Here is an 18,245-nt window from a genome sequence, read left to right on the forward strand (position 1 = left end):
CCTTAGTATACTATGTCGTTTTTATGACTTTTTATGCCTTACTATACTATGTCGTTTTTATGCCTTACTATACTATGTCATTTTTATGACTTTTTATGCCTTACTATACTATGTCGTTTTTATGACTTTTTATGCCTTACTATACTATGCCTTTTTATGCCTTACTATACTATGTCGTTTTTATGACTTTTTATGCCTTACTATACTATGTCGTTTTTATGACTTTTTATGCCTTACTATACTATGTCGTTTTTACGACTTTTTATGCCTTACTATACTATGTCGTTTTTATGACTTTTTATGCCTTACTATACTATGTCGGTTTTATGCCTTACTATACTATGTCGTTTTTATGACTTTTTATGCCTTACTAAACTATGTCGTTTTAATGACTTTTTATGCCTTACCATACTATGTCGTTTTTATGCCTTACTATACTATGTCGTTTTTATGCCTTTTTATGCCTTACTATACTATGTCGTTTTTACGACTTTTTATGCCTTACTATACTATGTCGTTTTTATGACTTTTTATGCCTTACTATACTATGTCGGTTTTATGCCTTACTATACTATGTCGTTTTTATGACTTTTTATGCCTTACTAAACTATGTCGTTTTAATGACTTTTTATGCCTTACCATACTATGTCGTTTTTATGCCTTACTATACTATGTCGTTTTTATGACTTTTTATGCCTTACTATACTATGTCGTTTTTATGACTTTTTATGTCTTACTATACTGTCGTTTTTATGACTTTTTATGCCTTACCATACTATGTCGTTTTTATGACTTTTTATGCCTTACTATACTATGTCGTTTTTATGACTTTTTATGCCTTACTATACTATGTCGTTTTTATGATTTTTTATGCCTTACTATACTATGTCGTTTTTATGACTTTTTATGCCTTACTATACTATGTCATTTTTATGCCTTACTATACTATGTCGTTTTTATGACTTTTTATGCCTTACTATACTATGTCGGTTTTATGACTTTTTATGCCTTACTATACTATGTCGTTTTTATGACTTACTATACTATGTCGTTTTTATGACTTTTTATGCCTTACTATACTATGTCGTTTTTATGACTTTTTATGCCTTACTATACTATGTCGGTTTTATGACTTTTTATGCCTTACTATACAATGTCGTTTTTATGACTTTTTATGCCTTACTATACTATGTAGTTTTTATGACTTTTTATGCCTTACTATACTATGTAGTTTTTATGACTTTTTATGCCTTACTATACTATGTCGTTTTTATGACTTTTTATGCCTTACTATACTATGTCGTTTTTATGCCTTTTTATGCCTTACTATACGATGTCGTTTTTATGACTTTTTATGCCTTACTATACTATGTCGTTTTTATGACTTTTTATGCCTTACTATACTATGTCGTTTTTATGCCTTACTATACTATTTCGTTTTTATGACTTTTTATGCCTTACTATACTATGTCGTTTTTATGCCTTACTATACTATGTCGTTTTTATGACTTTTTATGCCTTACTATACTATGCCTTTTTATGCCTTACTATACTATGTCGTTTTTATGACTTTTTATGCCTTACTATACTATGTCGTTTTTATGCCTCACTATACTATGTCGTTTTTATGACTTTTTATGCCTTACTATACTATGTCGTTTTTATGACTTTTTATGCCTTACTATACTATGTCGTTTTTATGCCTTTTTATGCCTTACTATACTATGTCGGTTTTATGCCTTACTATACTATACTATGTCGTTTTTACGACTTTTTATGCCTTTTTATGCCTTACTATACTATGTCGTTTTTATGCCTTACTATACTATGTCGTTTTTATGACTTTTTATGCCTTACTATACTATGTCGTTTTTATGCCTTACTATACTATGTCATTTTTATGACTTTTTATGCCTTACTATACTATGTCGTTTTTATGACTTTTTATGCCTTACCATACTATGTCGTTTTTATGCTTACTATACTATGTCGTTTTTATGACTTTTTATGCCTTACTATACTATGTCGTTTTTATGACTTTTTATGCCTTACTATACTATGTCGTTTTTATGCCTTTTTATGCCTTACTATTCTAATTCGTTTTTATGTTTTACTATACTATGTTGTTTTAATGACTTACTATACTGTCGTTTTTATTACTATTTATGCCTTAATAAACTGTTTCTTTTTTATGCCTTACTATACTGTATCGTTTTTATGCCTTACTATACTATGTCGTTTTTATGCCTTTTTATGCCTTACTATACTATGTCGTTTTTATGACTTTTTATGCCTTACTATACTATGTCGGTTTTATGCCTTACTATACTATGTCGGTTTTATGCCTTACTATTCTAATTCGTTTTTATGCTTTACTATACTATGTTGTTTTAATGACTTACTATACTGTCGTTTTTATTACTATTTATGCCTTAATAAACTGTTTCTTTTTTATGCCTTACTATACTGTGTCGTTTTTATGCCTTACTATACTATGTCGTTTTTATGACTTTTTATGCCTTACTATACTATGCCGTTTTTATGCCTTACTATACTTTGTCGTTTTTATGACTTTTTATGCCTCACTATACGATGTCGTTTTTATGACTTTTTATGCCTTACTATACTATGCCATTTTTATGCCTTTTTATGCCTTACTATACTATTTCGTTTTTATGACTTTTTATGCCTTACTATACTGTCGTTTTTATGCCTTACTATACTATGTCGTTTTTATGACTTTTTATGCCTTACTATACTATGTCTTTTTTATGACTTTTTATGCCTTACTATACTATGTCGTTTTTATGACTTTTTATGCCTTACTATACTATGCCGTTTTTATGCCTTACTATACTTTGTCGTTTTTATGACTTTTTATGCCTTACTATACTATGTCGTTTTTATGACTTTTTATGCCTTACTATACTATGTCGTTTTTATGACTTTTTATGCCTTACTATACCATGCCGTTTTTATGCCTTACTATACTATGTCGTTTTTATGACTTTTTATGCCTTACTATACTATGTCGTTTTTATGCCTCTTTATGCCTTACTATACTATGTCGTTTTTATGACTTTTTATGCCTTACTATACTATGTCGTTTTTATGCCTTACTATACTATGCCGTTTTTATGCCTTACTATGTCATTTTTATGACTTTTTATGCCTTACTATACTATGTCGTTTTTATGACTTTTTATGCCTTAATATACTATGTCGTTTTTTTGACTTTTTATGCCTTAGTATACTATGTCGTTTTTATGACTTTTTATGCCTTACTATACTATGTCATTTTTATGCCTTACTATACTATGTCGTTTTTATGACTTTTTATGCCTTACTATACTATGTCGTTTTTATGACTTTTTATGCCTTACTATACTATGTCGTTTTTATGACTTTTTATGCCTTACTATACTATGTCGTTTTTATGCCTTTTTATGCCTTACTATACTATGTCGTTTTTATGACTTTTTATGCCTTACTATACTATGTCGTTTTTATGCCTTACTATACTATGTCGTTTTTATGCCTTACTATGTCATTTTTATGACTTTTTATGCCTTACTATACTATGTCGTTTTTATGACTTTTTATGCCTTAATATACTATGTCGTTTTTTTGACTTTTTATGCCTTAGTATACTATGTCGTTTTTATGACTTTTTATGCCTTACTATACTATGTCATTTTTATGCCTTACTATACTATGTCGTTTTTATGACTTTTTATGCCTTACTATACTATGTCGTTTTTATGACTTTTTATGCCTTACTATACTATGTCGTTTTTATGACTTTTTATGCCTTACTATACTATGTCGGTTTTATGCCTTACTATACTATGTCGTTTTTATGACTTTTTATGCCTTACTATACTATGTCGTTTTTATGCTTACTATACTATGTCGTTTTTATGACTTTTTATGCCTTACTATACTATGCTGTTTTTATGCCTTACTATACTATGTCGTTTTTATGACTTTTTATGCCTTACTATACTATGTCATTTTTATGACTTTTTATGCCTTACTATACTATGTCGTTTTTATGACTTTTTATGCCTTAATATACTATGTCGTTTTTATGACTTTTTATGCCTTAGTATACTATGTCGTTTTTATGACTTTTTATGCCTTACTATACTATGTCATTTTTATGCCTTACTATACTATGTCGTTTTTATGACTTTTTATGCCTTACTATACTATGTCGTTTTTATGACTTTTTATGCCTTACTATACTATGCCGTTTTTATGCCTTACTATACTTTGTCGTTTTTATGCCTTACTATACTATGTCGTTTTTATGACTTTTTATGCCTTACTATACTATGTCATTTTTATGCCTTACTATACTATGTCGTTTTTATGACTTTTTATGCCTTACTATACTATGTCGTTTTTATGACTTTTTATGCCTTACTATACTATGTCGTTTTTATGACTTTTTATGCCTTACTATACTATGTCGGTTTTATGCCTTACTATACTATGTCGTTTTTATGACTTTTTATGCCTTACTATACTATGTCGTTTTTATGCCTTACTATACTATGTCGTTTTTATGACTTTTTATGCCTTACTATACTATGTCGTTTTTATGCCTTACTATACTATGTCATTTTTATGACTTTTTATGCCTTACTATACTATGTCGTTTTTATGACTTTTTATGCCTTACCATACTATGTCGTTTTTATGCCTTACTATACTATGTCGTTTTTATGACTTTTTATGCCTTACTATACTATGTCGTTTTTATGACTTTTTATGCCTTACTATACTATGTCGTTTTTATGCCTTTTTATGCCTTACTATTCTAATTCGTTTTTATGTTTTACTATACTATGTTGTTTCAATGACTTACTATACTGTCGTTTTTATTACTATTTATGCCTTAATAAACTGTTTCTTTTTTATGCCTTACTATACTGTATCGTTTTTATGCCTTACTATACTATGTCGTTTTTATGCCTTTTTATGCCTTACTATACTATGTCGTTTTTATGACTTTTTATGCCTTACTATACTATGTCGGTTTTATGCCTTACTATACTATGTCGGTTTTATGCCTTACTATTCTAATTCGTTTTTATGCTTTACTATACTATGTTGTTTTAATGACTTACTATACTGTCGTTTTTATTACTATTTATGCCTTAATAAACTGTTTCTTTTTTATGCCTTACTATACTGTGTCGTTTTTATGCCTTATTATACTATGTCGTTTTTATGACTTTTTATGCCTTACTATACTATGCCGTTTTTATGCCTTACTATACTTTGTCGTTTTTATGACTTTTTATGCCTCACTATACTATGTCGTTTATATGACTTTTTATGCCTTACTATACTATGCCATTTTTATGCCTTTTTATGCCTTACTATACTATTTCGTTTTTATGACTTTTTATGCCTTACTATACTATGTCGTTTTTATGCCTTACTATACTATGTCGTTTTTATGACTTTTTATGCCTTACTATACTATGCCGTTTTTATGACTTTTTATGCCTTACTATACTATGCCTTTTTATGCCTTACTATACTATGTCGTTTTTATGACTTTTTATGCCTTACTATACTATGTCTTTTTTATGACTTTTTATGCCTTACTATACTATGTCGTTTTTATGACTTTTTATGCCTTACTATACTATGCCGTTTTTATGCCTTACTATACTTTGTCGTTTTTATGACTTTTTATGCCTTACTATACTATGTCGTTTTTATGACTTTTTATGCCTTACTATACTATGTCGTTTTTATGACTTTTTATGCCTTACTATACCATGCCGTTTTTATGCCTTACTATACTATGTCGTTTTTATGACTTTTTATGCCTTACTATACTATGTCGTTTTTATGACTTTTTATGCCTTACTATACTATGTCGTTTTTATGACTTTTTATGCCTTACTATACTATGTCGTTTTTATGCCTTACTATACTATGCCGTTTTTATGCCTTACTATGTCATTTTTATGACTTTTTATGCCTTACTATACTATGTCGTTTTTATGACTTTTTATGCCTTAATATACTATGTCGTTTTTTTGACTTTTTATGCCTTAGTATACTATGTCGTTTTTATGACTTTTTATGCCTTACTATACTATGTCATTTTTATGCCTTACTATACTTTGTCGTTTTTATGACTTTTTATGCCTTACTATACTATGTCGTTTTTATGACTTTTTATGCCTTACTATACTATGTCTTTTTTATGACTTTTTATGCCTTACTATACTATGTCGTTTTTATGACTTTTTATGCCTTACTATACTATGCCGTTTTTATGCCTTACTATAACTATGTCGTTTTTATGACTTTTTATGCCTTACTATACTATGTCGTTTTTATGACTTTTTATGCCTTACTATACTATGTCGTTTTTATGACTTTTTATGCCTACTATACTATGCCGTTTTTATGCCTTACTATACTATGTCGTTTTTATGACTTTTTATGCCTTACTATACTATGTCGTTTTTATGCCTTTTTATGCCTTACTATACTATGTCGTTTTTATGACTTTTTATGCCTTACTATACTATGTCGTTTTTATGCCTTACTATACTATGCCGTTTTTATGCCTTACTATGTCATTTTTATGACTTTTTATGCCTTACTATACTATGTCGTTTTTATGACTTTTTATGCCTTAATATACTATGTCGTTTTTTTGACTTTTTATGCCTTAGTATACTATGTCGTTTTTATGACTTTTTATGCCTTACTATACTATGTCATTTTTATGCCTTACTATACTTTGTCGTTTTTATGACTTTTTATGCCTTACTATACTATGTCGTTTTTATGACTTTTTATGCCTTACTATACTATGTCTTTTTTATGACTTTTTATGCCTTACTATACTATGTCGTTTTTATGACTTTTTATGCCTTACTATACTATGCCGTTTTTATGCCTTACTATACTTTGTCGTTTTTATGACTTTTTATGCCTTACTATACTATGTCGTTTTTATGACTTTTTATGCCTTACTATACTATGTCGTTTTTATGCCTTTTTATGCCTTACTATACTATGTCGTTTTTATGACTTTTTATGCCTTACTATACTATGTCGTTTTTATGCCTTACTATACTATGCCGTTTTTATGCCTTACTATGTCATTTTTATGACTTTTTATGCCTTACTATACTATGTCGTTTTTATGACTTTTTATGCCTTACTATACTATGTCGTTTTTTTGACTTTTTATGCCTTAGTATACTATGTCGTTTTTATGACTTTTTATGCCTTACTATACTATGTCATTTTTATGCCTTACTATACTATGTCGTTTTTATGACTTTTTATGCCTTACTATACTATGTCGTTTTTATGACTTTTTATGCCTTACTATACTATGTCGTTTTTATGACTTTTTATGCCTTACTATACTATGTCGTTTTTATGACTTTTTATGCCTTACTAAACTATGTCGTTTTTATGACTTTTTATGCCTTACTATACTATGTCGTTTTTATGACTTTTTATGCCTTACTATACTATGTCGTTTTTATGCCTTACTATACTATGTCGTTTTTATGACTTTTTATGCCTTACTATACTATGTCGTTTTTATGCTTTACTATACTATGTCGTTTTTATGACTTTTTATGCCTTACTATACTATGCTGTTTTTATGCCTTACTATACTATGTCGTTTTTATGACTTGTTATGCCTTACTATACTATGTCATTTTTATGACTTTTTATGCCTTACTATACTATGTCGTTTTTATGACTTTTTATGCCTTAATATACTATGTCGTTTTTTTGACTTTTTATGCCTTAGTATACTATGTCGTTTTTATGACTTTTTATGCCTTACTATACTATGTCATTTTTATGCCTTACTATACTATGTCGTTTTTATGACTTTTTATGCCTTACTATACTATGTCGTTTTTATGACTTTTTATGCCTTACTATACTATGTCGTTTTTATGCCTTACTATACTATGTCGTTTTTATGACTTTTTATGCCTTACTATACTATGCTGTTTTTATGCCTTTTTATGCCTTACTATACTATGTCGTTTTTATGACTTTTTATGCCTTAATATACTATGTCGTTTTTTTGACTTTTTATGCCTTAGTATACTATGTCGTTTTTATGACTTTTTATGCCTTACTATACTATGTCGTTTTTATGACTTTTTATGCCTTACTATACTATGTCGTTTTTATGACTTTTTATGCCTTACTATACTATGTCGTTTTTATGATTTTTTATGCCTTACTATACTATGTCGTTTTTATGACTTTTTATGCCTTACTATACTATGTCGTTTTTATGATTTTTTATGCCTTACTATATACTATGTCGTTTTTATGACTTTTTATGCCTTACTATACTATGTCGTTTTTATGATTTTTTATGCCTTACTATACTATGTCGTTTTTATGACTTTTTATGCCTTACTATACTATGTCGGTTTTATGACTTTTTATGCCTTACGATACTATGTCGGTTTTATGCCTTACTATACTATGTCGTTTTTATGACTTTTTATGCCTTACTATACTATGTCATTTTTATGCCTTACTATACTATGTCGTTTTTATGACTTTTTATGCCTTACTATACTATGTCGTTTTTATGACTTTTTATGCCTTACTATACTATGTCGTTTTTATGACTTTTTATGCCTTACTATACTATGTCGTTTTTATGACTTTTTATGCCTTACTATACTCTGTCATTTTTATGACTTACTCTACATATTTATGCAACTACATGTTTACACACACACACAGACATAGATACTTTTGCAAAAACATACATAAATACTTATGTACAGACATCCATACATACATAAACTTAAACACATACACACACACACACGTATGTACGTTTTGTTCAGAATCAAATACTTTCATTTCACTGTCATGTGTTACAAAGATATGCATTTCATCCTCATATATAATAAGATGGCAAATATTTCACAATTAACAACTGAAATTTAAAATCAAAAGTTTTAATTTGCAGTCAATCATTGTAGCTCCAAACATGAACATAAAATGAAGCTAGTTATCGATCTAAACTTTCAACAATTAAAACATCTGCTCTTCAGTTGAACATAAATATTCAATTTGGACAAAAGTTCATCGACCCAACGTCAGTTCAATGTTCACAGAAAAAACCCACAAACTGTCAACGAGGAGGAAAAGTCAGCTGTGATCTGCAGTACAGGTGTAGTCAGGCATAGAGAGCACAAGTAAATGTAAAGTGCATTGGAATGAGTGTGTGTGTGTGTTTAACATACTGAGGTCTGTGTGGTTTGGAGGTTAGACTGAGGAGGAATGTCTCACTCGTAAGGAGCTACAGAAGCTGATGTGTTTATCACAAATATAAACAGCACCTGACAGCGAGTCAGTGAGATGACAGCGGAGTCACAAACACTAAATATATAATCTTAAAGGCAGGTCCATGACTTTCTGTTCGAATCGGCGCAGCTGTGACTTTTGGCCTCCTTCTGTTTAATTAGAACAAACCAATTAATCATAAATGCTCAGAGTGAACACACGGTTTCTCTGTTTGAATTCATTCATACCATTTATCCACAGCATCGGATTACAACGTAGTATTAAGGCCAGGTCGAGGGGAAAAAATTCTCAAAATTCGAGAATAAAGTCAGATTATGACGTTTTAATTTCAGTGGAAATATTTAAAATGAGGAACATGGAGCATCCTGTGAAGGTCTACTTAAGCAGAGGTTTCCCAAATAAGAAAATACTTCATCTTTTGGCTCATCATCATCATCATCATCATCATCATCATCACCATCACCATCATCACCATCAGGACAGTGAAAAGATTGTGAAGAAACTGAGTCTATTCTATTGTTAGACAAAAAGCAGCTGCCACTGTCCTTTCACCCGTTTGATTGGATGATGTAATATTCCTAAAGATGATGTTTTTAGGAATATCTCAAAGTTTTTCATTTTCATACTTTACGACTTCATTCTTGTAATTTCTGATTTGTCTCTTTTTCTCATGTGGCCGATAATCTGTCATACTCGATCGACAGTGACCTAAAGCTTCGTCTCAATCATGCAAAGCCCTGACTTCCTTTCCTGATGACCACTTCCTCTCCTGATGCCAACTTCCTGTACAGGTGCGACAGTTCATCGGATCGCGGCGCCTTTGACTCCGGCGTGCAGGGGATGTCAAAGTCGGACGACGCCTGAGACTCTGACAGCTCCGACAGCTCCGATGGGAGGATCAGACCGTCAGTGTCCGTCTTCTGAGACGAGGTGCTGGGCCTCGCGTCTCCTTGGTCCCGCCCCCCCTGCCCTGGTTGGAGGATCACGGTGTCGGGTAAACACGAGTCCATGTTCTGGGACGAGTGATTGGACAGAGAGGCGGACAGCGTCAGGCTAAAGTCTTCATTGTGGTCGGGGGTTTCTTCCTCGTCACTGAACAGATCGGGCGTCTGGGAATCCGTCATCCTGGAGGGGGAGGTGGTCATGTTAGAGCAGCAGGACTGTGATTGGCTGTTCTGGCTGTCAGTCAACATTTCAGCAGTGAAGAAATCCTCCCACTTTGGATTGTTAGATTTCTCTTTTCTTTCCTCCTCTTGTTCTTTATCCCTCTCTCCTTCTTTCACCTCCTCCTCCTCTGTTGGTTTTGCGTCCTCCTTTCCCTCCTGCTCCTCTTCCTCCTCCTCATCTTCCTCTTCACCGTTGGACTCGGTGCAGTCGACGTAGTTGCGTGAAACAGACTGAGCGTCGGTGACAGGAAAAGACCCGTCCACAGACACAGGGGGCGCTGTTCTCTGAGGACTCTCAGTTTTCTCTAAAATTAACAAAAGAAATTTACAGTTTAGTAAATAATCGATGTGAACAAGGACAAAAACAGACACTGATCTCTACTAATGATAAATTATTATAAAAATAGTGATCATCACCTTGTTTCACTTCCTGGTTCAGGCCCATCTTCTTCCTCACTGGTGCCAGGTCCAGTCCGTCAAACAGGTCGTCGTCACTCCCTGAATCTGAACACAGAAAAAAACAAGACATTTAAAATATGAAGCTGCAGCTGACGTATTTTCATCATCAATTATTTTCTTCATTTGAATAATGATCTTTTAAAATGTAAGAAAAAAATGTATAATTAATAATAATTATAATTTCCCATCATGGCGACGTCTGCAAAACCCAAAGATCTTCAATTTACTCTGTTATAAAAGAGAAAAGCAGCAAATTCTCATGTTTGAGAATCTGAGAGAAGAGTTTGAGTTTTTACTTAAAGAAAAATGCAGCAATTAATCATCAGAATATTTGTCAATTTATTTTCTGATGAAAAGTCGAATATTGTAGCTCAGAAATAATTTATATTTCATGTTTCCAGTGTAAATTACTTCTAATCTGAAATTTTATCATCACATTTATATTTTTTACCACTTCAGTTCAGTTTAGTTTCATGTTTTTTGATGTATGAAGTCACCAGATTTGATGCTGAAGGAACAAAATACAACTAGAATAAAATCACCTGCAGGACGTTTAGAAAAGTGACTCATCAGTGAGTCGTCACTGGAGGTTTGAACTCATTTCAGTCAGTTTTGAAAGCAGTTACACTTCACTCTTAATCCGACCCTGATGTGTGAAGTGGCGTAATCAGGATCCGAGTGTGTTGAACAAACGTTCATCATATTTCTGTGAAGCGTGCCCTTTATATTTCATCTACCATATGGTGACCTGTAAACAAGTGTCACGGCTACAGAGGCGGTTACAAATGCTGTTGTGGAGAACACCTGTCAGGGTCGTGTGTGTGTGTGTGTGTGTGTGTGTGTGTGTGTGTGTGTGTGTGTGTGTGTGTGTGTGTGTGTGTGTGTGTGTGTGTGTGTGTGTGTTGGTGTTACCGAATGTAGGCCGCTCCACCCTGCTGCGTTTGAGGACTCCCAGAGGTTTGTAAACGAACCTAGCTTGATCCGACTCGTTCCTGCACATCAGCTTCAACCTGATCAAAAACACACACACACACACACACACACTTATACTTTGACAGCAGCAGTGTTAAAGGTCTCCTCCAGTGAAAATGTCTCTGTCCATGTGTAGTGTGATTATAGATCAGGTCTAGCTTCTATATTAATACTGTGAAAGTATCAAAGCCTCAGTCCACAGAGAAATGCACACAGCCTGTATTCAGAAACTGAGGCTTAGATCCTCTCTTCTGATTGGCTGATTGACCTGTTGTTACTAGAGCTGCAGAGAGAAGCTGAGAGAGGAGATGTAAAACTACACTGAGATGGTTTTTGGTTCTTAAAACCACAAATATATCTTCTTATGGATCAACACTTCAAATAAAACACAGAAGAAGAAAATATGGAGCTTTAAGCGTCACCAGCAAAAAAGAATTTATAAAGCATGTGGTAGGATTAAGTGACTCCAGTTACTGAAACATGTTTTGACGCTAAATTAACATCACAGACAAACTGAAGTTAAACTTCACTCACATCTGTGTGACCTCAGTCAGAGTCCGTCCCAAAGGAATGACACTGGGATAGATGTTCACTGGTTGGAGATACGACAGGAAGTCCCTCAGCTGGAAGTTAAGACAAAGACGAGCATCATGACTAAACAAATAAATCTGCTTGTTATGATCATTTCCAACACGTCATTCAAACCAGTATAACCCGGCTCTGACTCAAAGACACTGAGACACCGTCACTCAGCTGCTGCAGGTGAATTCACCTCGAGGCATCGATGTATTAAAACACGACAATGATAAAAAGCCTGAAGTCAGATTGTGACGCAGCGAGTAAATAAACATCAAACATAAAAACATAAATAAATGAAGCAGGTAAAATCTGTCCTGTATTTAAAATGACATACAGACACAAAACTTAACTAGTAAACATTTTACTGCGTTTCACACAGAGCTGAATGATTTTGATACTTTTGCATTTCACTTGAGAAAAAATCTGAAAATGATGACGTGGTTTTTGTTGATCTTGTTGTTTTACATCTGAAGAATATCATTTATAGACAGAGGCGTTTCTGTAGCGCCACAATACTTTATTTATAATATGTTGTGACACATTTTACCTTCATCAAAAAACTGCAGCTCCTGTGATTGGATTTGCACTCAGCCACATTGAGATTTCGATTATATTTCAATTACTTTGTCAAATCTGTGACAATTTCTATGTATTTTATTCTGTTTGCTCGTTGTGTTTTCATGACACTCAGGTCGTCTATGGGTCAGTCACTGTCACATCAGTGAATCATAGGAAAATAAATGGCCTTTCAGTGGCTTCCTCTTCCTCTTAGTGCCATTAAAGAACACAACGGTCCTTTGTGGAGGTTTTAATAAAAACCTCATTAAACTCTTGAACCTACAAAAAAACGTCTTGTCCATCCACAGCCACAATATTCTGGTTAAATACATCAGAATAAAAAGTGAAAGTACCTCAGAGTAGGAGGAGTGGAAGCTGAAACAGGCTCTGAATGAACTGGCTCCTGTCCTGATAAAACATGAACACATTCACCGCTCAGTGCGACGGATGATGACGTATAATAATGTCACGTGTCGTTAATGTGAACATGTCTGGGGTGAATCTGCTCTTACTTTATTATGACGTTGGTTTTCTTGGTTCTCTCTCCGAACCACATGGTGGACGGTTTGATGCTGATGATACGGAGAGGAGTCCCGTCAGCGGCCGAGCAGCCGCACGGCAGCCGGTTGCCTTGGAAATACTCCTCATCCTACACACACACACAGAGACACACACACACGAAAATCATTGATCAGATATTGGTATCCTTTGTCATGAATGAGCTTCGTGAAGGAACAGCTGACTGAAGTGGGACCTTCGGGTGTCGACAGGCGTGAATCTGAGTCCTGCGGTCGGTCGTCACGTAGCTCAGGATCTCCGGCATCTTCTTGAACATCGCCAGATTCTTGACATGGATCTGTGGGAAACGTGACACGACAGAACGTATTAGACTTGAGTTGTGCTTTTACACTGTGTGGATTTATAACATACATCTGTAAATAAACATGTCTATCGCCCCACTGGGTCAATGTCTGTCCAGATCAATGAGTTCAATGATCAAAGAGCACAGTGCGTGATTCATTCTGTCATGTTCATCCTGTTGGACGGGGACTCGTACGTCACCTGTGTGTTAAACTCCTCCCCCAGGTTGGTGAACAGGTATTCATATCCATACGCAGCTTTACAGTTGAGCCACACGACGTGATACGAACTCTGTCTGATCCAGTTTCCAATCAGCTCGGAGATGCCGTTCAGACACACCTCCTACACACGCACACACACGCACACACACGCACACACACACGCACACACACGCACACACACACGAAAAATTACATCTTTGACAGTCATCAATGTTAGAACAGTGTGTTCAAGAACATATATTGCACATTGAAAATGGTTCCAACAACAAATACGTGTTAAAATCACAGAAAACTGACTGAACACACTTCCATCACCTACAGTGTTTTCCCTCTTGATTTTCTTATTAGATGTTAAACAAGATATAAAAGACGTAGTTATGATCAACGACCTTCATGAAAGAGGATTTACTGCACGACTGTTGCATTAGTTTTAGATTAGTGTACCTAATAAACTAAAATTCCTTGTAAAGACTCTTGATATTCCAGGAATCCCACAGAAAATAATTCTTATTTTTAAACTTTGGATAAAAGCATCTGCCAAATGACCAAATGTAAATGTAAAAAAACAAAACGTACTCTAGTGGGTATTTGATAGAAGCGTGGGTCATAGAAGGTGGAGTCCAGATAGACACTGTGAATATCTTTAACCCTGTGAAACATGAAGCAACAGAGTGAACGTTATGAGCTGTGAAGAAGCAAAGACAGAGATTTAGTAACACAACAGGTAAAGAGGAACTAAAGACAGGTTTATACAATCTCCAACTTTTCACTTTTACATATGTTACTAAACTAATGAACTGAGTGAATAAGCCAAAGGTTATGGATCAAAGATTTGTGGCTGCGTTTTAGTTGTTAAATATACATTAAAAATAGAAACTCCTCTGACCGACTGATTTCTGGCCAGGTGTTTTATTTTGAAAATTGGCCAGATGTGTTGTGGAGCATCTGGCTCAATCTGGCATAAAAAACCTTTTTGTTTCAAATTGAAAAAATAGCTTAAAAATATAAATAAAAGACGATGTAAAATGGTGATTAAGACGTTGTAATACTCTTTAAGACTGAACAGACACACAAACGTTCACTTAAATCCAACAATCTGATTTTTTATAAACGTCCTACACGTGCACCGTGTGTCCGTCTACTCCAGGACCTCAGCTTCTGTTGAGACGGAGAACAGAGAGGACGTTCATCAGCCACCGACCTGCTGCCGGAGTGGAGATGTTCTATTCTGGACGCGTCTCCAGCAGCCAACCTGAAGTCTCCCGTGTACAACACGTTCCCCTGAGAACCTTCAAACAGGAACCTGCACACACAAACACACACGTCGCTTTTCAAATTTCTAAATTAGATATTCAAACTTTAACGACCTGTGACGGAGACGGAAGGTGCATTACGTTATTTGGGTTGTGTCTGAATGAATTCATTTGAAATCCTTTAAATATGACTTTTTGAAAAAGTGACAGCTCTAACGTGAAGAAACTTGGTGAAGCAACTTAAGTAATTTTTAAATCTCACTATTCAGAAAACAAAACCAGGAAATGGAAATATTATAACCTGCAATATTACTTTTCTGACAAAAAAAAAAAATCAACCCCAGTCCTTTTCCCAACCATTGTTTGGATCAAGCTAAAAGTGAAGTCATGTTCCACAATAATAGATTAACGGCATCTTTTTTTCTTTTTTGTTTGCTTTATTTTTATATATTAATAATTTTAGCTTATAAACATAATAGTTTTGAATCAGGACTGTCTGAGTCCTAAATGAGAACCGGATCAGACTCTTGTTAAAGGACTGGGATCTGGGTCAGATCATCCCTCCACACCTGCAATCATAGGTCATTGTCTTAGGCTAAGAATGAAATCAACAGTCGTCACTGCTTTCATTATAGATTAATCGCTTTCGTGTATTATATACCAGAAAATTGTGGGGAAAAAAAGCCTGTTAGAACAAGGTGATATCTTCAAATGTTTTGTTTTGAAGCTGAAAATCCCCCAATATTGAGTTTTCGATCATGTGCAGCAAAAAAAGCATCAAACCTTCATGTTTCAGACAAACAAATGTTTCACATTCCTGCTTGAAACTGTTTTTCTATATCGCTGGGCACATGGCAAATCAGAGTGTTTAATGCTTTAACTCACATAACAGAGCCGGGACAGTGACCTGCAGGAAGCAACGTCACCACAATGTCTTCTTTCTGTCACAGAAAAACAAAAGACAAGATGGTTTGAAAAAAAAACCTGACGACCCGAACTTTTATTAAACCAAAGAAAATAAGGAAATAATCAGTTCTGACCTCTCCAGATGTTTCGTCCACCAGAGAAATCTGAGTTGGGCTCTCCAGCTCCAACGGAACCTAAACAGATTATTAAACAGGACAGTTAATGACAGAAACCCATTGTAGAAGAGACATAAAGTCCAATTTCACTACAGCATCTGACGCCTCAAAATACCAGAAACTGTTCGACAGGATGAGTTTTGTTTACAGGACTCATCAGCTGTGTGGTTTGACAGTAATAGAGGGAACTTACCATGTATTCCTCCCAGAAAGCGTACTTTGGATTACTTAGCAGAAGCTCTTTGGTCACGAAGGAGCAGTACAGCCTGACTGTCCGACTGCAAACAAAAGAGAAACCAGGACACGTTCCGTTTTCTGTTGTAGCTTGTTGTCATTATTGTTTGTTAAATCACTGCAGCTGTAGGACATGACAGCTGTTAACTTGTCCGGTTCACATCTGAGCTTACGTCAAGGATTTGAGACACAGTCAGTATGAACTTATTGACTGTACTTCACTGGACACTGAAGGTAAGTTTTTGTATCTTTTTTCCCTCAATAAAAAGTGAGCAAACTCCCAATGAAAAAGGCCACAAGATGTGACTTTGACACATACTTAGTATAAAAATCAACATTTTGACTTACGAAATGCAAATTATGAGCTAAAATGTCAAAATATAGACAACAGAATTTGATTTTACCTCATAATGCTGACTTTTATTCTCTTAATTTTGTCTTTGTATGTCACAGTGAGTATTTTTATTTCATAATTTTGACTTTGTATCATAATTTTGTCTCTGTATGTCTGAGTCGATGTCAAAATTTGACTTTTTATACAATCATTTAGACTTTTTAAAATTACAATATTCTTAGTAAGTCAAATGCTGACTTTTTAACACGATTTTGTCATAGTGTATGTCAAGATGTTGACTTTTTAGTCACATAACTTTGACATTTTATATCCAAATTTTTCATATACCAAGTCCAGTTTTTGACATACCATGAGCACTTCTTTAATCACAAACAACTTTCCTTCTTTATTTTCCTTTACTAGCAGAAATGGGCTTCCACTACTTTCAGCATCATTTTGTAGGCTACGGTTCATTTTTAATTTTCAAGGGGGTCAGTTAAAACAGAGACACAAGCTGTGTTCACCTGAACTGCAGCTTTCTCTTCAGCAGGGGTCCTTTTAGTCCCTTCATGTGATCTGTGGACAGTGGCAACACTGAAGTAAGACTTAAATACACAACGAGGACACAATAAAACGTAGATATGATCGTTTTTAACTAGCAACCATCGCTCCTGCTGATGATGCTAGCTAGCTGCCTGGCTCACCTTTGTGGCAGTGGGAGAGGAAGTATGCCCGGGCATGTAGGTTCTCCCTGTCGAACCGGTCCAAAGAAACTGTCGGATATTCCTTCATTCGACCTGCAAATGAACTCATCCTTGACCCGAACTTTTTGGTGATGTCTTAATCGTGAGATGTTTATGACGAGGAATGTGTTGTTTGCTACCATCACTGCCGGTGTTTGTTTTGTCCCGCCCACCGAATTGAGCTTCTTCTTCGTCGTTTTTCGTCACTGCAGTTTGGGTTCTTTTGGCGGGAGTTGCCGCCATCTTTTGTCCATACATTCTCTAGTATTCTTACCTATATCTAATCCCCTTTCTTTAAATATTTCACATTTAGCGTGTATAAAAAAAAAATCAGTGTTTTAAATGCTTTTCAATTTTCAAGCATTAACACAACAATACCCTCGCTACTGCCTCGAAATATCCAATTTTGATGGTCAGCTCGTCCTCCAACGTAGA

The 18,245-nt window shown here is 34.3% G+C and overlaps 1 protein-coding gene across 1 annotated transcript; it reads right to left on the reverse strand.

Moving 5' to 3' along the window:
• Positions 1 to 8,983: 8,983 nt before the first annotated feature.
• On the reverse strand, positions 8,984 to 17,973 carry dclre1c (DNA cross-link repair 1C, PSO2 homolog (S. cerevisiae)). Its single transcript, XM_056367057.1, has 15 exons — positions 17,772 to 17,973; positions 17,592 to 17,643; positions 16,693 to 16,777; positions 16,458 to 16,517; positions 16,303 to 16,358; positions 15,366 to 15,467; positions 14,741 to 14,813; positions 14,145 to 14,285; positions 13,837 to 13,938; positions 13,595 to 13,731; positions 13,436 to 13,490; positions 12,480 to 12,568; positions 11,886 to 11,983; positions 10,932 to 11,018; positions 8,984 to 10,819 (listed from the first exon to the last, which is right to left on the reverse strand). The coding sequence occupies exons 1-15, from the start codon at positions 17,878 to 17,880 to the stop codon at positions 10,074 to 10,076; spliced, it is 1,992 nt and encodes a 663-aa protein (XP_056223032.1). The 5' UTR covers positions 17,881 to 17,973; the 3' UTR covers positions 8,984 to 10,073.
• Between the last annotated feature and the right edge of the window lie 272 nt (positions 17,974 to 18,245).

The sequence above is a fragment of the Seriola aureovittata genome, chromosome 22 (genome assembly GCF_021018895.1).
Source record: "Seriola aureovittata isolate HTS-2021-v1 ecotype China chromosome 22, ASM2101889v1, whole genome shotgun sequence".
Lineage (NCBI taxonomy): Eukaryota > Metazoa > Chordata > Actinopteri > Carangiformes > Carangidae > Seriola > Seriola aureovittata.